Here is a 27776-nt window from a genome sequence, read left to right as displayed (position 1 = left end):
ACAACCACTCTACTCTAGGCTCTAGCTGGCCACCACTAGGCTCTTCCCTGAGCAACGAACCAATACCATAGGGGACGACTAACAACAGGAGGAAATTATATACCGTTCAGCATCGCTTGACCACCGGACGTCCGGGACTGCTTCTCAGAAGGAATCCCAAGAAAAAACGTTTGCGTCGAGTAGATCTGGTGTAAATTCAAACGACAAGGGTATAGTCCGCCCTACAAATTTTCATTCGCATTTTTCAATAAGATTATCCTCCAGGTAAACCGCAGGATGTCACCGAAGTGCCCTTTTGAGAAGCTGCAACATTGATTAGAGGATTGATGTGACAAGCGTGAAATTATGTCTGCTACTGACCTCCACGCGTTCCTGCTCAATCTGGTGTTGACTCAGCCCAGTTTCGCCAAACGCCCGGCTGATCATATCCACTTTGTTTTTCTGAATCTGTTGGACATACTGGATCGATTGTATCAGTATGCGGGACCAGACAATACAAAGCAAGATCCTACAATGAAAAGACTCACCTCCTCAATCGGATCTTTCACAATATAGCGGGTTGCTAGCACTTCACGAGTTTGCCCCAGTCTGTAGACCCTATCGAGAGCTTGTTCCTCTGCCATAGGATTCCAGTGCGGTTCCATGAGGTGTACACGATTTGCTGCTGTTAGATCAAGCCTAGGGAACCACCACATCAGAGAAGGAAATACTAGGACAATCAATGGACATACCCGCAACCAGCACCATCAATGGATGCTAGCATGACGAGACAATCTGAGTCGTCACGAAAGGCTTTCAACGCATCACGTCGTTGAGATAGTGGTTTGCTTCCATCGATCCGCTGCATCATAAATCCATTCTGATTTAGAACAACCTCGATGAGATCTAACATTCAAGTCCAGCAGGAGAAAACAACACTGCATGCTATTAGGGCTAACAGATCACAGGTTTGGATGAGCATTACTTACCTCTTGTAGGGCTGTTCGGTTGCCACTAATCGATCTTGTTGGAGGTTCTGGAGGAGGGCGATGATCTTGGCCGAAGATTCCACCAGACTTCATCAGGCTTCGGGAAAACAGCCTTCAATCCCGGGCTGGTACGACTATAGCTTGAGGAATCATTGTTGCAAACGGGACAAACAACACTCCAATTTGCAGTTCTCTCACATTCATGATTCTGAGCCATGTGAAGACATTTGTGACATAACGAGTGCGAGCAAGGCAAGTCTTGCTCTGCTAGATCAATGTCCTGAGTACAAGAAACCACTGAATGACAATTTTCACATCTGTCTTGCTGTAACCTAGATTCGTAGAGGGTTTCGCCATGATGATCCCCAATGGCAGCCAGCAGAGCTGGCGCCAGAAATGCAGTGCTGTGATTGCATATTTGTCGGATTTTAGTTAAGGGGGGTAAAATGTTGCCCACATGTTGAGTACTATCGGGGCCGCGTTCGAGGTCGAAAACAATGTTTGCGGCCCGTTTTCTGAAAATTTCGTAGACGGGACCTTTCTATGCCTGCAAGTACAATGGATTGAACCTCCACCTGTCTTACAGGAAGGTCACTTTTGCTCAACTCTGATCTCTTTGTACGTCGCAGCGAAGTGGCCTGGACAAGGGTCTTTAGGTTTTCCCACCCTTCATTTTTGCCTGATTGATTTGGATCCGCAATGTAGTGGCTGAATTGCTGTTTGGACAAAACCGGGAATATCCGGAGAAATTTCAGAATTGCACCGTAGTCTTCGATCCTGTTCTGAACGGGAGTCCCAGTCAGACACCATCGATAGTGAGCTTTAAGGTCACAGACAGCTCTATGCTTTGCTGAATTACTGTTCCGTATCACATATGCCTCGTCAAGATGACACGATACCAAGTGTGGGCAAGGAGAGGCTTCTTGGCGTGTCTGGACCGTTTCTGTGCTCGGTGTCTCATAGTTAGTGATGACAATGTCATGATCCAGGGACGCGAGGTTCAAGGGTTCCCGAGTCAGACCGTGGTAGACAAAATGTTGTAGAGACTTGGGCAGGAAATGTTTTCGAATCTGCTTCTCCCAGACTGAAATTGCTGTCTTGGGTGCAACAACCAGAGACATTTATCGGTGCCGCCGACAATCGGTCTTGAGGCGCTTGCTGCTGTTGCTTACGGCAATTGACGATGCAATAGGTGCCAAAGTAGCAAGTGTCTTCTCGAGTCCCAATCGTCTGCAATGAGGCCACCACGGCGTAGCTCAGCATCTTGCTCTTCGAATGCTTTTGTAAACACATTGTAGTATCTCTTTTCTCCCAAAAAATCACGACCTTGCCACAAGGAAGGAAAATTGGCACCCTGGATGACTTCGTTCTCTTTTTCGAACATCATAGCAAGAGCCAGTATTTGGTAGTCTTTCAGAGTTGTCTTTAGGCTGGATGCTATTTGGGGCTTCACAAATGCTGAAGGTCCCTTGAGCAGAATGGAAAATTTGGAGTACACGGGCTTGACCGAGTTCATCGAGTACTGATTCATCTGGGTAAGTAACGATACCTGAAGAGATATTGTTTTGCGGTATGTCTTTGTTTCTTCCTGGCCAAGAGAGGTAGTGTGGGTTCAGATATAGCTTGGTAGGGTTGATCTCTTGAGCTTGTTGCAAGAAAACATCTTTAGTCGATAACAGAGCTCCAACTGCACCAGCATCTTCTCTTAGACCATAAATGCTGGTCTGAAGCTTGTATTTCCAGAGTGAATCTTGCTTGGAGTGGTCGTGGGGCACAATAGAACGGCGATATGCAACCATGAATTGCTTGCTCAATCGACCCATTACTTGCCCAGTCGTCCTATCAGCAACACCAGCAAATTTACCAGAGTTTTCGTGATACAAGGAAACAAGCTCTTCTTGCAGCTCTAGGCGGACCCCTGTCGGAGATTGATCTTGATCTGGTACAAAGTTTGAGTTCAAGAAGCTGGTTTGGATCTGTCAAATGAATTAGCTTCCCATGTACTCGACTTCAGAGCATGTGGATTTCAAGCCGTACAACCCCGACTACGTAGGTTCTCCTAAAATTTCACATGGAGAGTGCAGGGAAGACCAGACATACCATTCCGAAACATGTATCACACATCTTGCAAGTACAGTCAGGGTTGCAAACATAATCACCGCCCATTACCTTGTTGTCCTCTGCTGGGCTCGCAACGCTGCGTTCACTTGATTGCGCAGAGGGAGACGAGGTCTGGGGTGTATCTTCTGCCGAGGGCAGTTGTTCAGTCGATAATGAATAGTTGTCCCCTTCAAGCTTCATGGAAACATCCACCGCCTCATATTCGAGAAGGCCATTGTCAAATTCGCTGCCTGCACAGGAGAGCGCATCTAAGGGCGTTTCTTGCAGGCCGGCTGAGTAAACGACCTCCTAATCAAAAGACCATGGATACCTCTCTCCGCTGCGTTCGATAGAAGGCTGGTCATAATCGGGCATATATTGATCTTCAGGAAATATCATGGCTCGAGTGCATAGCCCAGACTTATCTGACCGACCCTGGAAGGGAGAGAGAACACAGTATTCACTTTTGCTCTTGCACCGTTTTACATTCGGCTCAGAACCCGATGTGGGAACCACGTCCTCAGAGGGATCAGCATCTCCACTATATGCAAACAATCTCTTTCGGCACTCTATGGAGATGTGACTCTCTTCACAACAAGAAACATAGTTCAGCGCTTGGTCTCGAGGTTCGGCAGCATAAGCCCATTTCGAGATTGAAAGTTCACAATCGATTTGCATCAGCTCAGGCTGGCAGGATGGGGTCCATGAAGTTGAGGTCTGAATGCTCCAGGTGGACTCGTGGATCGCAGAGTGATATGGTTTGGAGACATTCATTCTGTGAGAGCAAAGTCTGGTCCCTACCTGAAAAGAGATGTTGAGAAAACCTTGAGGTGCCAGCCGTACGGTGGTGGTGGTCCAGACCTACTGTGTGTACAAAGTAGGTATGCGGGAGTAGGCCACCACCTAAGAGATTGATCTTCTTCTTTGAAGCGGAATTGAGACTGTGCTTCGGGAGTTTCAAAATTTCCAGAATATCGATGATGGCACAATCTGACTCACTTTTATCCCGCTCCAGGAGATAGCACATCTGGGACTGTCCAAATTGCAATCTAGTAACATCAAATCTGTTGTTCCTCAGAGTGAGAATTGTGTTAAGACGCTGTTGTGGATTTCTCGTTCGGACTGCATAATAGAGTGCATTCCAAAAGAAGTTGGGCCTCGGCCACTCTATATCAGCCAACCCAGTTTCGTAGAGTTCGCAACCACGGGTGAGAAGATATTCCATAACTTCCAGGTTGCAAGCTGCAGTGGCCACAATCAGCGGTGTGCTCCGTCTCAACCCGAACACGGTCTCGGTATGAGCCAAGTCAATAGATTTGCCAGCACCGAGAAATTGTGCAACCATCGCGCTAGTAGAGTCGCGTAGAGCAACAAAGTAGAGTTTGTCAGTCAGTTCCTCTGGAGTATCTCCAAGGCATTTTGAGACAAAGGCGACTTCGTTGGCCTTCACTGCCTCCGTCAAAACAGCCTCGACACCCTCCGGATCGATTTCTTGGATAGATGGGCGCTTCACCAGGACGAAATCCCCATAGATGGCATTGATCCACATGTTGAGCTAGATTATGCTCAGATTTAAATCCGATTTCACCAAAGGTACAACCAGATTTTGGACATTTAAATGGCCTGTCATGGTCTAGGAGATGCTGGTCTCTATCTCTCTTGGTGTCAAACCCGTATCCGTGATGGACGCAGGCTATCTTGTCACACTTATGGAGGTGCGGTCCACATTCATTTTTCAGCCTCTGGCAGTGACAGTCTGGTCGGTGTTCTGTTTCGGAGCAGAGCAAAGAATCAAGCGTTTGGTAGAATTTAGCATAAATAGGGAATATATTGAGGGTGGTTTCAGATTTAAAGAGCGTCACTATCAAGGAAGAAGATGGTCAGTGGAAAGCAATTGGCTTGGAGAAGTCCGGCCACCTGAATTTAAGCTCTTAAATGGCGCTTTGAGCATCAAGAACGCATTTCCCATTGATAAGGTGTTTGAAAGATCTGGCCAACTGTTCTGGATAGAGCAGAAATCCCGACCCTTCGGTTTTCCAGTATGTGAACCTGCAATTTGATCGTAGCTTTGCATATGCTGCACTAGGTCCGCGACCTGTTCACAGAGAGAATCTCTCTCCTCCCCATCTATGCAGCTTTCAAAGTAGAGTTTCAATTGGGCAATCAATTGAGTTTGTTGCATAATGGAAGAGAACTAGCTCCCCTGAAAGAATGGCTTGTTCAAATTCGTCATCCGTTTCGTGACTGAAGCATCCAAACCCGAGGTACGTGATGCATGTCCGGCAAATGTCAAGTCGGGAAGATTGGAGGTCGATGATAGCAGTGGTTTGTTGGTTCACGAGAAATTTGCAGAAATGTTAGCATCAATTCCACGTAAAGCAGTCTGGTTCGATTACTGTGTCGCGGTGAAATGAGCAAATCGAATTCTGTCCCTCTGAATTTCAACGATGAGGTCGCACAGATGTAACACATTGAGGAAAGCTCTTCGCCCCATCGACATCCCTTTGTCCCGTCTCGAATAGAGAATGCGATCTCAAGCTCACGCTTTTCAATGGGTACTTGGGATGCATAAACTCAATTCAAGATTCTCTTCACTTGGTCGCAGTCCTTTGGCGGCAATTGCTCCGTGAGTCGTCGGAGAATGCGATCATATCTAGGAGAGCTGCGTCAGCTTTGATCGCTCAGGGACTCAAATGTAAGATTTACGCTTCATCAAGCCCACGGGGAAGTGTAGCTAGCTCCTCCTTAACATCATGCAAACTACTCTGATGAGAAATGTTGTCTAGTACGAGTCTAGCATAGAGAATCATTTTGATAAAGAGGGCTTCGAGATAAGCAGAGGTGCTGGACATGTACCTGTAATTGCCTTGCACTTCTCGACAGAGCACCTAGTGCAGGTCTAGATTTTCGAGCATCAATTAAAAGATCAACGATTGGAGACCTTTGGCAGTTGTCACTTTCTTGTCCTGGAAACTGAGGAACGTAAATAGCGTGCAGCTGTTGATTTGGGGCTGAGTGAGTTCGACGACATAAGCCGAGAGAAATGATTTTCCTACCTCCAGTTAGACCAAGTAGGGATCAATTCTTCGACTTTCGATGGATAGCTAACTGCTCAGGGAATTCCTTCAATTCGAAGAACCTGCTTCAACTTGTTGCTAGCGTTTGCATTCAACCACTTGCAAATTCCTCATTTCTTTCAATCTAGGCCCCAAAGTCCAGAGAACGCTGCCTGCGAAATCTTTCGAGGTCGTCGTCGTCTTGGGGACAAAGACTGCTGTACAGTAGCAAAACCATGGCGGTGCTGAAACTCTTCATCACGTTCGCAGTTCTTCACAGCCTCAGCATGTACGTCCTGTGCATCCCTAATGCTGGCCAGAGTGACTTCGTTGCTGATAAGCGTTGTATGCTGCTCGATGTTATTCATGATAATGGTGATTTTGTTGCCGTACTTGGGCTACATCGATTCAAAGTAGAGCTCCCATTCTACAGGGATATGAGGCATTAGTGTGTCCTTCTGATAGTTTCAACTTACTTTTTGATTTGGAAAAATTCAATGCCGTAACATGGAATTCTAATATATCTCAGAGAAACACAAGCAACAGCCTTTTCAGAGTATGATTGGATTTGAACAGCTCAAAAATTTCTTGAAGTGAGGCAGGCGATCTCCGATTTGACCCATTGTATCAATGATTTTGTCATAGCTTTTGACATGAGTAGTGGATATCTAGATGCAAGGATATGAGCCACTTTAAGTCCGAGGAAGGTGCAGGCAGAGATCCAAGCGGCCTTACCTGAATCAAGAGTTAAATGGGACCCTGTTGGAGTTTTGTTAGGATGATGGCGACGCTCAGCGGGTAGGTGGTTTTGCAGGACATCTTACCCAGATGAGTGATAAGAAATCCCCCTTGGCCTGCGACAGGACATCGATGACTCCCACGTATTGCTGCAGGTTTTGGAGGTATGTCTGACTCTGTTCAAATATCGCATGTTCCCACTTCGGGCCTGTTCCGTCTGAAGCTTTTCGGTATAGTCATAAACGTCGTCAACGGATGTAAACTTGGAAAAGTCAAAATCTTGAGGCCGTTTGAGGTCTTTGAAGAACTCTCTCTTCGCGATTTCATATGCTTCTTCAAAGTTGGAAGGTAGCAAGGCTGCTATTTCTCAGCCTTGTTCCGAGCTATGTTACAAAATGGCGAACTCCTGCCTTATCGAGAACACTGAAATGTCGGTCAATTCCAGAGCGTAGTATTCGGAAGTTCTACCGCTAGAATTGTGTTAACATCGGATGGAACCAAGACTGGAACTAAGTTAGAGCATTGCAAGAGGAAAATCCCGTCTCTTCTGCCCGCCGAAGTAAAAGAACGCCTGGGCGTCTGCCCTGCCTCCAGTCGACGCCCAAATTATTAGCGAGACTAATAAGGGCTCAACATTGAAGGCTCTGGTTAGTTCGCCAGGTCATACCCGTACGTTATGCACCACCTCGCAGGCCTGCGCCTTCGTTCAGCCTCACTGGGCGAACACATTTGGCTATTGAAGAGGATCGGGCTCACACTGTGTACCCAATGAAGGCGTACGGGGCAGTCTCGCCAGACTAGCAAACAGAAAGGACTTCTTCTGATGTATAAATCGGGTAGCCCCGAGCTGGAGTTTCATGACTCGGGGAGACTCTCGCGACACTAAAACAAATTGACATATCGACGTCGCAGGTTGGAGACTAGGAGGCTCTTAATGCGTTCTGATGACTGCAGCTGCTACGTAGTTATTGCAGGTAAAGAGGCATCTAGATCATGACAGCATTTCAACTAGCGTGTAAGTGGCCTCGGTGGTTGCCAGCTTGCCCTACGAGTACTGGTTAAGTCATCCATGGTTGAACCTGGGCACGGGGTGGGCACTCCTAACAGTTAAGATTGATTGCGGGGATGAGATCCTCGAGCCTGGAGCCCCTCAGTGGGTTTACTAGACCTTCACTAAGAAGCCCCTAACCAGGACAACTCCCCTCCTATTGCCAGCCCTATTGGCGACCAATTTTGTTAAGCAGGTGGCTGGCGATTCAGTGAACAGGACAAGTCCTTGCGTAATGCAGGCAGTTACTTGCACCGCCAAGGACACCTGCCCACCCTGCCCACCCTGCCCGCATTGTTTCAGCACCTGCAATGACGGTGCCACGAACAGGAACGTGTCTCCCAATACCAATAGCAACATGCATTTTCTTAGGCTGTGAAAGCCTTGTAGCACTACGGGGTATAGTATCTGTATTTCTCTAAGACCCCTTCCCTTCCAAAATGGACGAATTTGCTCAATCCAGAGGCGATGACGATTTGTTCGACGATGAGATTGTTCCCTTCGATACCCCTCCTTCACCAGAGAAGGTCGCCGCACAATTAGAACATATCTCGCTTCAATCCTCCTCTTCGGATGCTCCTGGTGAAGTGGACGCTGCTACATCACGTGCACCTACCGCTCGACACGACTCGTCTGAGGCCTTGAGAGCGAGACCTCGAGGACGAGGATCTAATGCCATCTCCAGAGCTGATCCAGGCAAGAGGGTCGGCTTATCAGAGTCGAAATGGGCAGCACATCCCGCGGCCTCTAGTAAACCCAAGTCCTCGGTGAAAGAAACTGCATCTACTTCCACTCTCGAAACACAGCCAGCACACGTCGAGACACCGGCGACATCCCATCAGCCTGAAGACTCTACCGCAGACTCAACCCCTACCATGAACACTTCAATCAGTTCTGTGAACCCTAATCCACGGCCTCCTGCCGTCCGCGGCGATCGAACAGCTACTGGTGGTGTCCGAAAACCAAAATTGACAGAGGAGGAACTCTCGGCAAAACTTGCAGAAGCAAAGGAGCGATCTCAAAATCGGGCGGCAGCTCATGCAAGGGCGCAGGCTGACGCCGCGAATTTTGAAGAGCGGGAACGAATCGCTGAGCAGAAGCGTGCCAAGGATCGTGTAGAGAGAAAAGTCATGGACAACGAGCGAGAGAAGAATCGACAAAGAAAAATAGCAGTCATGGGCGGACGCGAATGGGATGCGGGCAAGAACGAGGAGGATTTCAGAGCAAATGGCAGCGGTAGAGGAGGCCGCAGAGGATACCAGCCGGGCCTGACGCCGCAGCAGTACTACGCGCAGGACGAAGATGACTTGAAGCAGTACGAATGGAACGAGGATAGAGGGAGGGGCCGGGGCACTCGTGGAAGAGGCGGTCGTGGCGGAAGAGGAAGAGGCCGCGGAGGGAGAGGCGGGTTCGGAAACGATGACAGAAACTCACCGCACTCCCAGCAGCAACCAGCCTGGTCGGCTGATGCGGATTTTCCCGCTCTTCCTGGCTCTGAAGGCACACAAAAGAAGCAAACAGGAAACGAAACGACTTCTGCAAGGCCAGGTCCGGCGAGATGGGCTTCTGGTGACTTGGCAACTTCAGGAAACGGGGCCGGCGGCGGTAGCTGGGCCGAACAGGTTGAGGCAAGTGAGCTGTGAATGCTTAACGGCTGACCAAGCCTAAGCCGGGCAATGACAGTAACGAATTGTACATATGGGACCAAGCCTGTGATGGAAATTTTGCATTTTGCGCATTTTGAGCATGTTTTGGAAAATGGTTGAAATAAAGCATCACGCCTAGACGCCGTTAGACCCTCCACCATGCACCCCGTCCTATTCGTACACGAGGTCTTGGATATCGGATGCCAAAGAATACTAAGAGGCCCTAAATAGGACACAGTGTGGATTTCCCTCTCAAACTCCTTCGCGATGCAGGGTATCATTTCACTTTTTGATTCTGGTCTCATGTCACCATCTTCCTCTTCCTCGTCCCCGATATCCTCCGCCTCCACGATAGCCTCTCCCACCGTACCCTCCTCCACGGCCACCCCAACCACCCCCTCCTCCATCTCCATAGCCGCCGTCATCATAACCTCTGGGTCCAGCAGGGCCGTTCTCCTCTTGTCGCATCGGCGGGGCTCGACCTTTTAGTTCCTTTTGTAGTGCCTCGTAAGTCCTCCGCATCTGCGCATATCCCAGATGCATTTTCCCGTAAAAGTGGTCAGCCAGGCGCCGGTCATTGTCGAGTCTAGATAGATATGCTCCACAGACATCACAAACTTGGAGTTTCTGATGACCGGACGGGCCACTGGTGTCCGACAACGATTTTAGATCCCGCTCTGCCTGCTCTTTGGCCATCTTAGCCGTGCGGACTTTGTAGAACTCGGCGCAAGCAAGACTCACGGACCCAGTCTCTGCGAGGCAATTAACCTCCAGCAAGCCGGTATTGACAGTTTTCGTCAGATCGGATATCGTCTTGAGCAGATTGTTCGTCTGTCTTATCTCATCCGGAGTCTTCTCCAACCGCCGCTGCGCCTGATCGATGCGCCGATTGCAGTCGTCGATGTATTTCTGTAGATCGCGCATGTAGTCGTAGTCGAAGCCGTGTTTGGCCTTCTCGGCCGGTGTGAGGTTCTCGTACTCGATCTTGAGGAGTTCTGGATGCGCTTTGGGACACGCGCCAAGGTCTTGCTTGGTATTGGTGAACAGATCGTGTGGACAAGTCCCGACCAGGTAGGATCGACACACGGTGGGTGAATTCAGTGTCAAGTTCGCATTTCTCGAGCTGGGCCCACCCATGTATTGATCGCCCATCAGCTGCTCAAGCAGCTTGCGCTGTTCGGCGGCCATGGTGGCGACTCTTCTGGGACTGGACGATCAGACTTCCCTAAAAGACTGGACTCAATATTTTCTTGAGGCCAATCGCGCGATAGATTGTTGTTGTCAAAGGCACTCCGGGAAGTGAGTTGGAGAAATATAGAATACCGCAAATCCTCTTGAATAATAGGCGGGCGCCATATGCGCTTATTCATCTGCCGCGCGTCTGCCGGCGCTTAAATTGTGCCAAAGTGTCGTCTTCGATTGATCGTACATCCACCCACATCAACGCCTGCATGCAACATTCAGGGATATCATGTTGGTAGCTTCTCTGACATGACGCCGGCATGTCCCGGTCTCTATTCTTTCTCTTGTTTGTCGCTGTCTTGGTCTTCACCGTCACTGCGACCGACTATTTCGAACAACTGACACTCACTCCTTTACCCCTCGGCTCCCTCCTCGCCTCCTTCGACTTCCGCAGTAATGAGACCCTAGACGACTACGAAGCACAAAACTTCAGGTACTTTCCTCGGTCCCTCGGCCAAGCGTTGAGGCATGCAGATGCCGAAGAACTACATCTAAGGTTTACAACTGGCCGCTGGGATCCAGAAACATGGGGGGCAAGGCCATGGGATGGAACAAAGGAGGGGGGAACTGGAGTTGAACTATGGGCATGGGTTAATGCTCCCTCGGAACAAGAAGCATTTGCCAAATGGACCACTCTGACACAATCACTCTCCGGCCTGTTCTGTGCCTCGCTGAATTTTGTGGATTCGACGAGAACCACCAAGCCAGTCCTCACCTTCAAACCCTCAGCGACCCAAGACAGCCGTGATAAGAACCTTCATCTCCTCCATGGTGTCCTTCCGGGAGAAGTCGTCTGCACGGAGAACCTGACTCCCTTTCTTAAACTACTTCCCTGCAAAGGCAAAGCAGGGATCTCTAGTCTGTTGGATGGGCATAAAGTGTTTGACGCCTCTTGGCAGAGTATGGCCATCGATGTGAGGCCCAAATGTGACCTGAGTTCAAGCCAATGCCAAATGGAGATCACCCAAACTATTGACGTGGTCCTTGATATTGAGCGTTCGAAACGCCCGAGAGACAATCCAATTCCCCGCCCTGGGCCTTCCGACCAATTGGTTTGTGACGAAACCAAGCCCTACCATTCCCATGACACCTGTTATCCGCGAGATCTCGATGGCGAGATGCCATGGTCGTTGAAGGATCTTTTTGGCAGAACAATGGCTGGGCAATGCCCACTTTCCGAACAAGAAGGACCAGATGCAAGCTCTATCTGTATAAATGTTCCCCATGAGCGCATGGTATTGATGGGCCTGACTGGATCTGAGATCAAGTCAGAACCCGGACTTCCAGAATCTCGATGCTATCAGCTGATGCCGCATGAGGAGTTCGATCTCGAACTTCCTCAGCAGAAGCTAAATTCTCAGCAAGATCTAGGCCATGAGTTGGTAAGAGCTGAAAGAACTATTACTGGGCACGGCGCAGCAAAGGGGAGCATGCGTACGATCTTCACCAATCCTTCATCCACAAAACCAGTGACTTTCGTCTATTTCGAAAGCTTACCTTGGTTCATGCGACCATATATTCACACACTAAAAGCACAACTGACGCAAACCGACTTCCCTTCTGGCTGGAAAATTATCACCGACATGTACTATCGACCAGCCATCGATCGACATCGAGGGACGCAGCTGGAACTAGTGATTTCTGTTCCTCCCGCTAGCACGGTGATGCTCACATATGATTTCGAAAAAGCTATCCTGAGATACACGGAGTATCCTCCTGACGCGAATCGAGGCTTCAATGTCGCGCCAGCAGTAATAAGGATTCTTCCAGACCAGAACTCCGGTGGGCATGCTAAGGATGTTTATATCCGAACGACGAGTCTGCTATTGCCGCTGCCAACTCCTGATTTTAGCATGCCCTACAATGTGATTATCTTAACGAGCACGATTATGGCACTCGCGTTTGGAAGCATCTATAACCTACTGATCAGACGCTTGGTAGCAGCGGATGAGGCAGGGGAAAGTCGCATTCGGCGGTTGTCTAATAAAGCCTCCGGGCTGGTGGTCAGGATAAAAGATAAACTCCGAGGAAAGGGAGAAAAAGTAGAATAATGCTTTGATGATAGTCCCAACCACTTGTTTTTCAATAGGGCTTTTGACTCTGTTGTTCAGTCTCTGCCATACTGAGGACTGGTCTTGCTTCTCACGGCATGCTGGCCAGACTGTAGCAGTACTAATCCTCGGGTCTGGAGGGCATCAGTTATTATCACATTATATGTACTCCGTGCACTCGGCCTGTTCGTTTAGGCCTCCCAGCACAAGAAACCAGGCAAACACGTATATCTGGGTCCCCTTATCGTGAGATGTCCACCTGCCACAGCAGAGCCAGCCTCGACGTCCCTTTGTAAATATGCAACTGAACAAGCAATGGAGTTGAGTCAGACCATGCAAGAATGTGGCAGGGTAGAATGTGGCATGTTTGTTCCATTTATGACCATTACGTTGTATCGGACGTATAGATAGTAGTTGGCAGTCATAGTATTAATCCGTGGGTATCGACCAAGAAAGTTGACTATTAATGTATTGATTCCGCTCAGTATATGACCTTCTCCCACCTCGGTCACCCCGTATCGTAACTCAACTTCTTTTCGCCAACAGCCAAACCCACTGATCAACAACGAACAAATCCAGAGGCCTGCACCAATAATTGGAAGTTGAACATAAGTAGACAAAGCCATGCAAACTAAAATCCCCATTCGACCCGCCAAATTAATCTCCTCGACCTCCCACCAGGTCCCTGGGAAACTGACCGTCACAGAACTGTTCTTCGAGGTGCCACTGGACCATGCTGACCCCGACGGATCCGAGAAACTGCGAATATTCTGTCGCAGTGCGGAAAGGTTTGAGAAGCCGGCGGCGCCGAAATGTAAGAAGCCGAAGACGAAGCAGCAACTCGACGGAAAGGCTGAGGATGATGGGGATGGGGACAAGGATCAATTGCCCTTGTTTGTCTATGTTCAGGGTGGCCCAGGGTTTGGGTGCCCGCCGCCCCAGGACTTTGGGATTACTGGGGAGATCTTGAGCAGGGGCTATAAGGTATGTGGTTCTGTTTTTGTTGATCTTCAACATTTGCATTTTTAGGCACGAGGAGGAATGGAGTTATGTGCCAGCGGATCGGTGGGCGAAAGAACCATGAAGTCCCACAACGACAGGTCGGTGTCATTCTGAACAGATGGTGCATGTCCTTCGTGGCTACATCATCTAGATATGAATGGTGACTTCGGTTTGGATGCCCACGAGCCGTATGGGTCTTTCATGGCTGACTGTCGGCTTTTCCATTTGACAGTTCATCACCTTCGACCATCGCGGCATGGGCCTCTCGACCACAGCGACAGCGGAAACCATCAAAGCCAAGGGCTCTCCTTCTGACCAATTGAACTACTTGCAGCACTTCCGCGCTGACACTGCCGTCCGCGACCTTGAGGCCATCCGCCTGTGCTTGACAGCAGGATATCCAGAGGAGAAGAAGAAATGGTCCGTCATGGGCCAATCGTACGGCGGCTATGTGAGCACCACGTACCTGAGCTCCTATCCGGAAGGGCTGAGGGAGGTCTTCACCCTCGGCGGCCTCCCGCCGGTCACACTGACCACAGGCGACGAGCCGATTCGCAGGTGTTTTAAGAGAGTTGCTCACCGGAACGAGGAGTACTACGGCAAGTTCCCTGAGGATGTGGACCGCGTGAGGACACTGGTCCAGTTCATTGAGAAGAAGAAGCCTGTCTTGTTGTCTGGCGTGGCGTTGACGGTGGGTCGCTTCCTACAGATGGGCATCATGTTTGGGTTCCACGGAGGGTTCGATATCGTGCACGATGTAGTGTTGCGTGCGAACAACGACCTCGAAATGTTTGGGTTCCTGACCCGCCCGACGCTGAGTGCCTGCGAAGGATTCCCCGACTTTGACAACCACGTCCTGTATGCCTTGATGCACGGCCCTCTCTATGTCAATGGAGACAAGTCGAACTGGGTCTTCGACCGCGTGTTCAAAGAGTTCGGCGCCTTCGCACACAAGACCTCGACTGAAGACAAAGGGAAGCAGTACTTCACAGGTGAGATGGTGTTCAAGGCCGCCTTTGACGAGAACCACGAGTTACAAGGTATCAAAGAAGTGGCAGAGCTGCTCGAGCAGAAGACCGACTGGCCGCCGCTGTACGATCCCGAGCAGCTGCGGAAGAACGAGGTGCCCATCTATGCGGCCATCTACGTCGAGGACATGTACGTCGATTACGGGTTCTCTTCCGAGACCGCCAGGATCATCAATGGTTGCAAGACCTTCGTCACGAATGTGCTGTACCATAACGCCGTAAGGGCCAGGGCGGCGGAGGTGATGAAGGGGCTCTTTGACTTGAGAGACGACTCGATAGACTGATTGCTTGGTGTGGGTGCTGGGATGGCCTTGAGAGAGCTGCCATTTGAGAACGTTTCTGTGCTAAGTGTCGAGGGTGATTGCTGCTAAAGATGATGCATCAAGTCGCATATCAAAGGGTCACGAACATAGAACCTCGGTGAATTTCATTAACCCCCGACCTCTATCTTGAGAACAGATGATCAATTAACATTTCATGACGTTTTATGTTTAGCGCCGTCTCCCCGCGCCAACAGCCTCTGCGCCCCTATCTGCAATACTAATAACCTCACCGATCCCAGCGGCCTCCTGCTCGTCCTCAAGGTCACGGATCTCCTCTCTGCAATCCCACCATCTCTCCTCAGACTGTTCGAACGCTCTCTTCCTGATTTCCTTGACTGATTGGTCCGAAGAGGCGGAGGTACCAGCGCCTTTTGACTCCAAGACAAGCTTCTGCCACTCCCCGGAAGTTCTCGCGTAGAAATCTCGCAGACTCTCAAAGGGCCTTGGAAACGGTCGTGAATCCTGCTGTGCGCTTGTCTCGGGTTCGGTTTCTGTCAACGTGTCTGCTTCGATTGACGGTGGTGCTGAAACTTCTGCTGGCGGGGTGTCAATGGACATGGTATCATCATTACCATCGTTCTCGTCCAACTCGGAGTCGTCATCACCGTCGTCGTCATCGTCCATTTCCTCGTCGCTTTCTGGTGCAGCAGTCACACTCCAGTTGACAGGCTCGACGTAGTAGAGTTCTCTCACACCGTCCAATCTGCCGAGGTCAATGCTGTACATATCTGAGAAGGTGATTTCAATGTCCTTCTTCTCAAAAGTTCCGCCGAATATGTATAAGGCGTCGTCTTGTACAGTTAGCTGTGCGTTGAATCGTACATGTGGCATCTCAAAGCGCACCGGAACTTCCTTTTTGGTGACTGGTTCAGGTTCCGTGTCACGGGGACTACGATCAAGTTCGATTTCGTCCGCTGCTGAAATACTCCCTTTTGTTTGGAGTGCTGCTAGGTTTCGGAGGAGTTCTTCTTCATCTGCTTTGCCTCGATCCCGGCCTCTGGCCACTTGTGCTTGCTTTTTTGGTCCCCCTGATTTTGGTCTTCGCAGAGTGAGCGGAAAGAATCGATTACGGTCGATGTTCCAGATGAAGAGTTCGTTGAAAAATTCGCTCTCGATACCTTCTTCGCTCTCTTCAACATCGTGTACGCCCCCAAACGCGACACCGCGGCCTTTATGGAAGGCCATGGTGGATCCGGCTCGTACTGGATTAGGTGCATTGGCAGGTCGCTTTCGTCGTTCCCAGCGTATAGACGGTGGTGTGCCGCTTGGAGCTTCGGGCAGGGGTGACGTGATGCGGAGGAACCAGGTGTCTTGATGGACAACTGGCTTGAGGAAGTTTCGAACCAAAGCTGAGCCAGCCTTTGCTTGCTTTGCGCTTGTGCTCACGGCTTTTACGCGTGAGTAGCCACCGTACAGGACAGCACCAGATTCATTGGGAAGAAAACTGAACGAAGATCTGGGGTCGGGCTTTTGAGAAGCCGGCGGTAATTTCACCTCATGCCATAGATTCTCCTTGCAGTCGTAGATCCAAGTATCATTGAGATATTTCGTCTGCTGCGATGTATCTTGGAATCCGCCGAAGAGGACGATAAAGTTCTTGAAGTAGGTCATCCGATGGCCACTGCGAGCGGGAGGGCTCCTTCCTTTGCCCTTGGGCTCAAGCTTCGACCACTCACGGGTCTCCGTGTTCAAGTGCCAAAAGTCATGGTAGTGGTAGAATTGATTCTGCTTGGGCGAAGAGAATTCTCCTCCAGACACATAAATGCCGCCAGTGTTGCCGCCTCTACAGCTTGCATGCCCACTCCGAGGGAGAGGGCTGTTCCCTGATGAGACTTGACGCCACTCACCTTTGTCGATCTGGTAGACAAAGAGATCATTGTAGAACGCCGCAGTACTGCCGTCATGATACTCGCCACCAAATACGAACAATTCATTGCGATTGGAAGGCGAAGCCACGAGGGTACTGGATGATCGAGGTGAAGGAGGACCACAAGGCTGCTCGGTGATTTTGAGGAACTTGGCCTGCTCTTCTGCGTAGGCGGCCAGGACAGCATCTAGGTCGACATCATCAGCGTCGGAATCGTCTTCAAATGCCGCCGCTTCTTTAGCCTTGCTCTTCTTGTCGCCTTTTGCTGCCTTCTTCGACTGTTTGGCAGCTTTCTGTGCCTTCTGCTCTGCCGACTTGGCTTTCTTTTTGGGAGCCATGGTAGATCAATCCAAGGCAAAACGATGTGCCAATCAGAAACGAACTGGTCTCCAAACCTCACACTTTTCAGATTTCGCAGTATCTTTCAGCCTGGCCCATGAATCTTGGTATTAAGTTTCCAGAAACCATAGGCAGGGCATTAAGTTAGGTTACTTGCTCCAAGAAAGCATGACACTCTCCGGTCTATTCGAGGGTCTGACTTGAATGGCCGTACTACAGTGGCTTGAGTCTAAGTTCTGAGGGTGTGTAGGGAATAATACTAACACAGCAAAAACTGGCCCCGCAGGTGGGTTATGTACTTTGGCGGATTGATCTTGGCACGCCCAAGATACGATAATGGATTCGACGTCCGCTTCTTTCCTCGCCCCTCCCATTCTACGCGTTGTAGTAAGGGTGACAAACAGATCAGCGCATACATGCTAGAGGGATATGAGGCACATGCTAATGAAGATATTGTGAATTCTGGAAGCCGTTGAGGCCTGCTTTGCCAGGAAGCTTACGAGCGTGGATTCCTTTCTAAAACCCATCCATTCATTTTTTCGAGGCTTCCATTTCCGAGCCATGATATGTTCGCCTACTCACCGCTTACATGTAGTTGATTAATTCCTTGTTCGTCTACTATGTCGTCTCTGTCATCTAGCACCCCTGAGGTTGGTGTTCATTAACTGTTCGCTACGGGTGGGAGCTGGCGTTGGGCATAGAGCGGCATCACGCTAGGCTGGAAGAAGGGGTCCTCGTTTGCAATTTTAAGCTGAATACGATTTGGCCGTTATAGCGGCAGGCCGACGTCCCAAAATTGACCATCCCGTCGAGTTTGCCTCTGACGCGTAGCAACGCGTGCCCGCCTGCTGCATCCGAAGATACACCGACAACCCTAAGTGACTCTCAACATCACCAAATAACATTGCCCTTAGTATTGCCGTCCCCAAGTGATCTTTGTCTGTGGTCGAACTGCTCTGAATTGAAGCATCTGCAGATTTCCACCATGCGACGACCCTATGACCAAAAATAACCTTAGCAACTGTCTGTCCTGGCTGCTCCAGAATCCGCACTCTTTTGGTTCCCATGCACATATTTCTACAGTTGTTGTTGATGCCGGGACTGAAGCATACGATGAGCCTGAGACTTCCCATAATGAGATGGCAAGACTCCAATTGGCGCCCCAAACAAAATCGAGATCAAGGTTACTAGGGCAAGCATACGAGACGAAGGAATTGCCAACACCTAATCCAACACGAACTTCAAGCGACTACAAGTTGACACCCTCCTCGTCACGGCCACGAAAGGCAGACACGCCCTCGGCGTCACATCGACCTCCTCCCGCACGAACTCCAACAACCACTTTTGATGACATCGAGTTTGACGACGGTACTGACATTTTCGATATCGATGAGATCGACCTTACTGCTGGAGGCGACTTGACCACCTCCTCCTTCGGTGAATTCGGCACTCCAACAAAGTTATGGAGGGAAGACTCTGCCACACGTCCAGAGCCGCTGCCGAAGAAGAAAGGGAAAAAGCGGAAGAGCGAGGAATACGAGGCTGATCTGCGTTCGCCTCGCTCGGTCCGCTGCAAGACTCCGCGCAAAAACAAACACATTCAAGCTGAGACCAACTCGTTTCGTGGCAGCCAGGCTCGACGGGGAGAGTCCAGTTCGAAGAATCCTCGTAGACAGGATATCGCTCCCGTCTTTGAGAAAGAGGAGTTGCTCGGATCCGATCTCGGGGCGTTCCACGATGCCGAGCAATTACCTATGCCTACCAAGCATAGGTTTAAGCCGTCCCCTTCCCCCGTTATTGCTGGACCAAATCGGACACGCAGCCCGCGGAAAACCGTCCCGGATTCTGATGATGAGGATGACATCGACCTTCCTTCGAAGCGTGTTCTCCGCGCAGTTGCCATGGAACCCCAAGGAAAACATTGGCGGGATGTTGCACATTCGCCCTTACAACCTCGTCTAAGTGGCAAGATGTCCCAGACACCGCCGAAGCCAGATCCAAGACACAGAGCTGAATCTCCTTTGAAAGCTTCGCAGACTTTGAAAAATGACTCGCACCAGTCCCACCTACAGCCACCTCAGAGCAGTGCTTCGAGCAATGGGCCACACTGCGCACTTACAGAGGAGCAAAAGCATATTGTTCGCCGATTTGTTGAAGATGGTTTAGCTCAATGTCAAGGGCTGCTCCAAAGGCTCGAAAAATCAAAGAAGACTACTAACACTAGGATCGCTGATACAATGTGTGAAACCGACGTGGTTCCATATCAGTTGACTGAAAATCTGAAGTCTACTGAGACAAAAATTGTAACGGTCAAGCAATTGATCGAGGAGCACGCTTCTCTGTCCGCTGCCTGCAACAAACGTGCACGAATGCTTCAGGAGCGTAGAGATCTTGAAGCCGCCGGGCATGAGATTGACCCAACAGACCCGGATAACAAAATTATGGCAATCTGCTCAAATATCCGACGAGCGAAACTTGATATCGATGCTCGAGAAGCGGCAGTATTCAATCTGCTTCAACAGGCTGGCGTTTCAACCAATAGCAGTCTGACTGAAGGTCATAACGAGAGGCAAATTTTGGTTGCATCAACGCAAAGAATGTTGATGTATGATGAAAGGCTGGATGAGCATCAACCTGAGGACGAGTACGGTAATTTGAGCACGCAATCAGCTGTTCAAACGCCTCTCGCGAATGGCCTCGGTTCGCTGAACAGCAGAAATCCGGGGATTCGTTCTGGGCTATCAATTAAACGGCATGCACTGGAGCTGTCACCCGCCACCAGGATGCCTCGACAAACCAACCAAATACTAGCATCTACTTCAAGAGTGGAAGAGTCGCCAAGCAGGGACCTCAGTCGCAACTTCCATACTGCTGCTTCTCGAAATTATTCACGCTCGATGGGCTCTCCGATCCGAGACTTCGTTTTTGATAACGACGAATTCGAATACGATGAAGATGACGAGGAATTGTTGAAAGTAACTGAAGCCCTCGAAAAAGGACAACATGGTGTTAGGAATTCCAGAGCCCCAACAGAGCGACCACCGTTGAGCGTAATTAACGATAATCTCCAGCGAGTTTCTCCGAAGAAGCGGAGCTCCACTCAAACGACATCATTGTCGGCTTTGATGCAATATCCATGGTCAAAGGATGTTTCCTCGACGTTGAAGAAGAAATTCCATCTTCAAGGCTTTCGTATGAACCAATTAGAAGCGATCAATGCAACCCTTAGCGGTGAAGACGCTTTTGTTCTGATGCCTACGGGAGGAGGCAAATCTTTGTGCTACCAGCTTCCCTCGGTTGTGCAAAGTGGTCGAACTCGAGGGGTGACAATCGTTGTTTCCCCATTGCTTAGTCTTATGCAGGACCAGGTTGACCATCTGCAGAAATTGCACATCCAAGCTTTTTTAGTGAACGGCGAGACAACGCCGGAGCACCGAAAGTTCGTGCTTCAAGCATTGAAGGACTCTGAACCCCAGAAATTTATCAAACTGCTCTATGTCACTCCGGAAATGCTCAATAAAAGCACAATCATGATAAAGGCCTTTGAAAATCTCTACAATCGTGGGCTCCTAGCCAGGATTGTCATCGATGAAGCCCATTGTGTCAGTCAGTGGGGTCACGATTTCCGTCCAGACTACAAAGCGCTTGGAGAAATTCGCAAGCAATTCAAGAACGTTCCAGTCATGGCACTGACAGCTACAGCTACTGAAAACGTCAAATTTGATGTAATGCACAATCTTGGAATGGACAACTCGAAAGTATTTGATCAAAGCTTCAATCGACCAAATTTGAGCTACGAAGTGAGAGCCAAAGGCACTAATCAGGAAGTGCTCGAAAATATCGCACAGATCATCAGGTCATCCTTCCATGGACAGGCTGGAATCATTTACTGTCTGGCAAGAAAAACCTGTGAAACTGTGGCCGAAGCATTGAGGGATAAATATCAGATCGACGCCGAACATTACCATGCTGCCATGACTCCCAGTGAAAGAGTAGAGGTCCAGAAGTCCTGGCAAGCGGGGGAGGTCAAGATCATTGTCGCCACAATTGCCTTTGGGATGGGCATTGACAAGCCTGATGTTCGATTCGTCATCCATCACTCAATCCCCAAAAGCTTAGAAGGTTACTATCAAGAGACAGGACGAGCTGGTCGAGATGGTAAAAGATCAGAGTGTATCTTGTTCTACGGGTACCGCGATGCCACAACACTCAAGCGCATGATTAATGACGGTGACGGTGACTGGGAACAGAAGGAGCGCCAGAAGCAATTGCTGCGGAATGTCATTCAATTCTGCGAGAACCGCAGTGATTGCCGCAGAGTTCAGGTTCTAGCCTATTTCAATGAACATTTCAACCGAGAAGACTGCCAGGATGAATGCGACAATTGCAGGTCTTCCAGCAGATTTGAGACACACGATTTCTCAGAGCATGCTAGAAATGCCATACAGCTTGTGCGACAAGTGGCGCGTCAAGAGGTGACATTACTTCACTGCGTCGACGTTTACCGTGGTGCGAAAAACAAGAAAATTAGCGACATGAAGCATGACCATCTTGGCCAATATGGTTTAGGGCAAAATCTGGGAAGGGGAGACGTGGAACGCCTGTTCTACCGGCTCATCGCTGAGGACGCGTTTGACCAGTTCAACAAAGTACACCACGGAAACTTTCCAACCCAATACCTCATCCTAGGGCCGAAAGCTCGTGACTTTGAGTTGGCGTCCCGGCCTCTTGATATGGAGGTCCTTGTGTCTCCTGCTGTGAAAGTAAAACCCAAGGCTGCTCCCCGAAAAGCTCGCAAGAAGGCCGGTGCTACTGGCGTCAAAGCAACGTTGGATGAATATCCTGCATCCACAAATGTGTCATCCCCAATACAGGCTCGATCGAAGCGGAAAGCCGTTCGCCCGGCTCAGTTCCTTGAATCGTCCGACGACGATGAAGAGGATCAGGAAAGCGATGGATTCGCGCCTGTCAAGGAGTACGGGGTTCCGAGCATCCAGAAGAAATCCAGAATGGGACCTCCCATCACCAAGGATCGGATATTAGCCAAATTGGACGATGCTCATAAGCATGTACTAGGAATTTTCATGGAGGAAGCTCGCAACGCGGTACAAGCCATCATGAACCGTAACAGCCTTCAGCAACGACAGGTGACTAATTCGCTGTTGAGAGAAATTGGGATACAGTTCCCTATGACTGAGGAGGAACTCATCCGTATCACTAAATTGAATGCGGAAACATACAAGCTCTTCGGTCCGACACTACTGCGTCTTGTCCAAAGCGCCCGCGAAAATTACGAAGCCATCATGGCAGCTCAAGGAGATGATCTAGACCCCAATCAGGAAGCAAGCGAGGATGAGTATAGAGAACGAGATCTGGACCCAAACCACAACATAGTGGTTGAGATCAGTGATGATGACGAAGACAATCGCGATTTTTCACCAAGTGATAACGATCTTGACGAAACTGAGAGCAGTCACTACTTTAGCGTACCCGACGACGTCAATCAGTTCAACAACAAGAGTAAGTTCTAGATACCGGCTCTCTTATATTTGCTGACAGTCTTTAGTGTCTCACCTTGATACATTTGCGACCAAGGGAAAGAACTCTTCACGCAGGGATTCCAACTCGCAGTCGAGAGGCAAGTCCGGGAGTTATCGTGGTTCTCGGGGTTACAAACGTGGAGGCTCGAAGGGCTACAGCTCTAGATCAAAGTCGAAAGGTCCGGCGGGTGTAGCGAAGCGAAAAAAAGGATCATCCAGTAATCGAAGTAGCACTGGCACGGGCGGATCCGAAACCAGGAGGCCTTTCAGCGGAAGTCGTGGGGGTGGAAGGATTAACATGATGCCAACATGATGCCAACATGATGGCGGAAGTGTACCACTATTTGCTGTTTAGAATGCATAGTATCAATGGAGAAAAGGACCGGCTGTTGGAAGCTGGAATTACTGTGAGTATATCCTTGCCAAAGGGATAGTCCGAATAACAGCATATTGAGGGTTATTCCTGACAATTGGCCGGCGTCTGCGCCTTCTTTCTGCAGTCGTGAGTCCAAGGCGTTCCTTCCTCCTGACACTGGTTGGCTCCTTCCCGGATGCATTTTCACCTCGAATTTCAACTGCGTCCCGTTTCGAATTGCTCTCTACCTGAGCGGTAGCGACATGCAATTCTCTCGTTCTCTCCAACTTCACTTCAATGCAGAAGTACTCGGCTTGTTGTCTTGTCCTTCTGGACAAATCTCTCATCCATCTCGCTCTTTGCCTGAATTCCTTCTGCGGGGGAGAGTCGTCCTCATCCAACCATGCCACTGGAAGACTTATCTCCCAACAAGCGAGAAGGCAGCAGGTATGGAGACTCAAAACATGGGAATATGCCGGGAGCCACCTCCACCACGTCTTTAGGCTCGAGTGCTGTACAGAGTATGCTTAGGAACACCACAGAACTTGGTGATACTGGACCCTTTGCTGTTCGCCCGTCTCGAATCCCTCGCTCAGGCTCTCGTCTTCAGTCCACCAGGCAACGTTCAGGCTCTTTTGACGCTTCATTTGCATCCCAACTTCGCCACCAAAGATCTCCATGCTCGAGACGTCTCCATCGCCATCATGGCCCACGGTCAACCGTTTCTCTCTCTGGCTTTTCAGGCCGTGAAACCATTCGTTCTAACCCTGCTTCCTTCCATACAGCTGTTCGATCAAGGCGTCCGGGGCCCCGTCACAGATCTCAGGCTCTCGTTGGCTTGGCTAGTCCTGCCGTTGGTCCGCAAAACCTGCACTCTCATCGATCTCTTATGACGCTCCGCAGCCATCGGGATTTCCACAGCCTCTACTCGGGGTCACCCATGGTATATGCAGCTCATGGGAGAAGACATGGACCTCGGAACACCTCTCAGGCGTTTAGTGAGGCTCACTCTTACGGGCATGGGTTGAGATATGGTTATCCAAGGGTTGGTTCTGCTCTCACTGTGGCGTCATCTCCTGCCTCGATGTATCCAGGGCAGCCCGGTTTACGTGGGTATCGTCCCGATACCAATAATTCTATTTCTTCGTTTATCCACTTGCCTTCTCCAGCAGTCTCATCGACGAATGTTGCTGGTGTGAATGGCTATCCTGCAAATAGAACGATGACGCCCTTGTCCAACCCATTGCAGAATGTCCGTGGAGCGTGGAACCACAGCGCCGCCTCGTTAAGAGGTTTACCTCAATCGCCTACAGGCTCAAGTGGCCCCCGCTACTATGACTATTCGGAATCGTTCCTAGAAGAAGACTGCTTCTCGCCTCCTGGAGACGGATCACAGAAAAACGCCCCCTTTAACATGGACCAGGCTCTTCTAGGAGATGAACCTCCACCAGAAAGACGTCAAGCTCAGTCACCATTCGGCACACTTCCGGGCTCGAGCTTCAAACCGTCCGAGCTACCAACCGAACACAATCGCCGAGCAAGTGAACACAGCTACGCTGGGGTGATACCCCGTCGTATTTCGAGCTTAGCTGCAACTCAAACTCGTGCACAAAGCGTGAAAAATACTTCCAAGGTTAGCATCCCTGATCCGTTCCTTCACGCCAACTGTCATGTATATATTGACAAAGGCCAACAGTGTACTCACGGTTCAAGACATTCTGCTACTGAGCAGTTAGATAATGAATATCTAAAAGAAGATAAAGACGGCCCTCGAACGTCTTCTGCTTCTCGCCGAACTTGTGGTTCTGCCCGCTCCAGCGCGTTCTTCGTCAATGCTAGTCGAAGTCCTCGTGACCTCACTACCCTTGCTGCCCGAGTTCATTCACCTATCTTTGACCAGCGAAATTATGCTGCTTCAATCTCTGGCCTCCTGGACCATGATGACAGCCATGATCTTGGTAGGAATGAAAAGCGGAATGATGAAGACCGACTATCGGAATGGACATTGCCCTCTCTTTTTTTCAGACCCTTCTCAATGTCATCCTATCAGACGAAGCTGGAAAATCGACCGAAGACTTCGGGTGACGTCCCTGCTGGGGAAGCAGTTGAAATTCTGTCCCCAATGCCAGAAAGGCCTATGTCATCACAAAGCAGAAAGCGATTTAGTCGCATACTGGATATTGATGATGATAACAACTCTATCGAAGCGAAGATGACCCACCAGTCGCTCCCTGGCCAGACTTTCAGAAGACTAACCGTCGTGGAAGAGCAATTGGATCAGGGACCGGTTGCAAGAGAGGGCGCAGACAACATTGTTGAACGAGCACCCGAGCGGAGACCAAGCGGTGAAGATTGCCAATGTGAAATTGAAGCTGTGACAAAGTCTTTCTCAACAGCAGCACATGAGACAAGCAAGATAACTATTCATGACAAATCAACAGTGGAATCACTCCTCGATAGACATATCGAGTGCTTAGGTCTTCATGATGGAGACGGTCACCTTGGATTCGACGATATATCGGGCTATTCCAACAAGGCATCTCGCGAATCCAATGCTGAGAGCACTATCAGATTAAGTTCAGTTGAACAGCCGGTCGTGTTTCAAGCACGGTTGCGGCCCGCAACATCGAGTTCGCACCAGCATACCAGTCTTGCTAGTTCTGAAAGACGAAAATTGATGCCACGACGACTGTTTGCAAGTATGGATGCAAGATTACCAGCAGGTGCTCTTATCGGTAGCCTTTCGAGCTCTGTGTCTCAGATGTCTTCGACAACATCCAGACACCACCTACGTTCCTCCGGTTGGCAGACCCTGCAGTCAACAATTGAGTCTACTGCAGGTATGGTGGCTAGAAATGCTTCATTGACCTCTGGAGACCTAGGTGATGTTGATTCAAACCTATCAGCCAAAACGTTCAAAGTCAAACAACGATCCGAATTAATCATCAGCCCGTCTTTGCCTAGTGAACTTTCTAGGGTTCCAGAGATTGACTCTGAGCCTGGATACAAAGATGCCTCTCACCGAAGATCCAAGAGTGATATACTCGCTAGGCAAGCTTCCCATCAGAGAAGACGTATGCGGATATTGCTGAAATCTCAACGGAAACTGGCGATCACCAATCAACCCTCACCCACCGGGGAAACGCCACAGGTATCAGAAGTTATTCCTGATGAAGCTGGTTTAGACGAGAGCTGGACAACGGAGGATTCGCATGGTGAAGCATACATCACCTCTCCTGTCCTCGGATATGTCGAACTGAGTGCCGATTTGATCACTACACCACTTACGACAGACAAAACACTGCCCAGTGTACTGCTATCAAGATCCGCACCAAAAAGTTGGGCCAGCGTAATTGCTGCTATGCCAGAACCCGTCAAGAAAGGTATCAACCTGGTTCGGAAAGCTTCAGCTCGGACTGTCCGCTCGCATAGAAGCAATACCAGTATCATTGAGCCCATTAACAGTACTCGACAGGGCTCCTTGTTGCCTCATCTAGGATCGGTGCCTCAGTTGGCACCCCCTGAGTTTGGACCTCCTCTGACATCTTCAGATCTCAACCTTTCTCTACGGTTTCCTCGGACTCTTGCTCCAAATCGCCCACCTTTACGCGAGGCACAAAGTTTCTTCTCTGATGATAGCTCTGCCCATCAGCAAAGAAGTGCGGTCAAGAAACGATTTGATGTTCATAGTCTTCGGAGTGGTGTCACCAGATCATCGGGTATGTTAGGCCTCCGTCACCAGCAACAGCTACGTCAGCATGGAGAAGGCCTGAGACCTAGTCGTTCATGGCAAATGAAAGGTCAGAAATCATTTGAGTACCCACAATCCTCGGGTGGAGATACCATTGCAATGTCCGACTTTCAATATAGGAAAAGGAAGATGCTTGAGAGATTGAAGGACTGGTGGAAGCGGCAGTGTATGCAGAGAACGCTTGCTCTTGTGAAGAAAAAGCATGGGAAAATTAATCGCCCTGGTAATTATATGTGAACGGTCTGCATGTTAATAGCTAGAACACTGGTCTTACCGCTATGCTGACACATCAAGAAAAGGCCGGGGGGCAGCAGTAGACATATCATTGTGTGATACACATCTTTTAGCCAGTACGGAACTTGTTCGATCGTGCAGGAGATATTATGGCAGCTTGGTAGACTGCAAATATTGCAATCAGATAAGCAAAAGCCAAAGTGTAGTTGTGCAACAGCATTCAAGTCTGGACAGAGTCAGAGATTTCGCTTGTATTATGCTCTGTAAACAGCTCGTATACAATCAGAAGGTCTCAAGGAGACTTTTCTTCTCCAAAGCCCCTATCGTGGAGAGAACCCACTCTGAGAAGACGGTGATGAAAAAAAGTTGTAGCGAAGGCCACGAGAATAGCACATAGCAGCGCTTGAACCTGATAGCACTATTGAAACATAGTCCATCTGCTTGACTCAACTTCGTCAGCGGACACGGATGCGGTCAAGACATGACGA

The 27776-nt window shown here is 49.6% G+C and overlaps 9 protein-coding genes across 9 annotated transcripts; 5 read left to right on the top strand and 4 right to left on the bottom strand.

Moving 5' to 3' along the window:
* Nucleotides 1-315: 315 nt before the first annotated feature.
* Nucleotides 316-892, bottom strand: A1O9_11332 (uncharacterized protein; the record flags this gene model as incomplete). The annotated part of the gene is made up of 3 exons (XM_013399626.1): nt 316-447; nt 528-678; nt 732-892. 3 exons carry the CDS (start codon nt 890-892, stop codon nt 316-318), a joined length of 444 nt encoding a protein of 147 aa, XP_013255080.1.
* Nucleotides 893-2136: 1244 nt separating this feature from the next.
* Nucleotides 2137-4617, bottom strand: A1O9_11331 (uncharacterized protein; the record flags this gene model as incomplete). The annotated part of the gene is made up of 4 exons (XM_013399625.1): nt 2137-2426; nt 2476-2944; nt 3069-3377; nt 3934-4617. The coding sequence occupies 4 exons, from the start codon at nt 4615-4617 to the stop codon at nt 2137-2139; spliced, it is 1752 nt and encodes a 583-aa protein (XP_013255079.1).
* A 3733-nt stretch (nt 4618-8350) lies between these two features.
* Nucleotides 8351-9553, top strand: A1O9_11330 (uncharacterized protein; the record flags this gene model as incomplete). The annotated part of the gene is made up of 1 exon (XM_013399624.1): nt 8351-9553. The coding sequence occupies one exon, from the start codon at nt 8351-8353 to the stop codon at nt 9551-9553; it is 1203 nt and encodes a 400-aa protein (XP_013255078.1).
* A 309-nt stretch (nt 9554-9862) lies between these two features.
* On the bottom strand, nt 9863-10744 carry A1O9_11329 (uncharacterized protein; the record flags this gene model as incomplete). The annotated part of the gene is made up of 1 exon (XM_013399623.1): nt 9863-10744. One exon carries the CDS (start codon nt 10742-10744, stop codon nt 9863-9865), a length of 882 nt encoding a protein of 293 aa, XP_013255077.1.
* Nucleotides 10745-11058: 314 nt separating this feature from the next.
* Nucleotides 11059-12849, top strand: A1O9_11328 (phosphatidylinositol glycan, class T; the record flags this gene model as incomplete). The annotated part of the gene is made up of 1 exon (XM_013399622.1): nt 11059-12849. The coding sequence occupies one exon, from the start codon at nt 11059-11061 to the stop codon at nt 12847-12849; it is 1791 nt and encodes a 596-aa protein (XP_013255076.1).
* A 624-nt stretch (nt 12850-13473) lies between these two features.
* Nucleotides 13474-15163, top strand: A1O9_11327 (uncharacterized protein; the record flags this gene model as incomplete). Its single annotated transcript, XM_013399621.1, has 2 exons — nt 13474-13833; nt 14084-15163. The coding sequence occupies 2 exons, from the start codon at nt 13474-13476 to the stop codon at nt 15161-15163; spliced, it is 1440 nt and encodes a 479-aa protein (XP_013255075.1).
* Nucleotides 15164-15370: 207 nt separating this feature from the next.
* Nucleotides 15371-17407, bottom strand: A1O9_11326 (uncharacterized protein; the record flags this gene model as incomplete). The annotated part of the gene is made up of 1 exon (XM_013399620.1): nt 15371-17407. One exon carries the CDS (start codon nt 17405-17407, stop codon nt 15371-15373), a length of 2037 nt encoding a protein of 678 aa, XP_013255074.1.
* A 999-nt stretch (nt 17408-18406) lies between these two features.
* Nucleotides 18407-22939, top strand: A1O9_11325 (bloom syndrome protein; the record flags this gene model as incomplete). The annotated part of the gene is made up of 1 exon (XM_013399619.1): nt 18407-22939. One exon carries the CDS (start codon nt 18407-18409, stop codon nt 22937-22939), a length of 4533 nt encoding a protein of 1510 aa, XP_013255073.1.
* Nucleotides 22940-23706: 767 nt separating this feature from the next.
* On the top strand, nt 23707-27291 carry A1O9_11324 (uncharacterized protein; the record flags this gene model as incomplete). The annotated part of the gene is made up of 2 exons (XM_013399618.1): nt 23707-24970; nt 25040-27291. 2 exons carry the CDS (start codon nt 23707-23709, stop codon nt 27289-27291), a joined length of 3516 nt encoding a protein of 1171 aa, XP_013255072.1.
* Nucleotides 27292-27776: the final 485 nt, after the last annotated feature.

The sequence above is a fragment of the Exophiala aquamarina genome (genome assembly GCF_000709125.1).
Source record: "Exophiala aquamarina CBS 119918 chromosome Unknown aczIA-supercont1.17, whole genome shotgun sequence".
NCBI classification, from domain to species: domain Eukaryota; kingdom Fungi; phylum Ascomycota; class Eurotiomycetes; order Chaetothyriales; family Herpotrichiellaceae; genus Exophiala; species Exophiala aquamarina.
The sequence above is the reverse complement of the archived record's forward strand: the minus strand, read 5'-3'. Positions and strand labels throughout refer to the sequence as shown.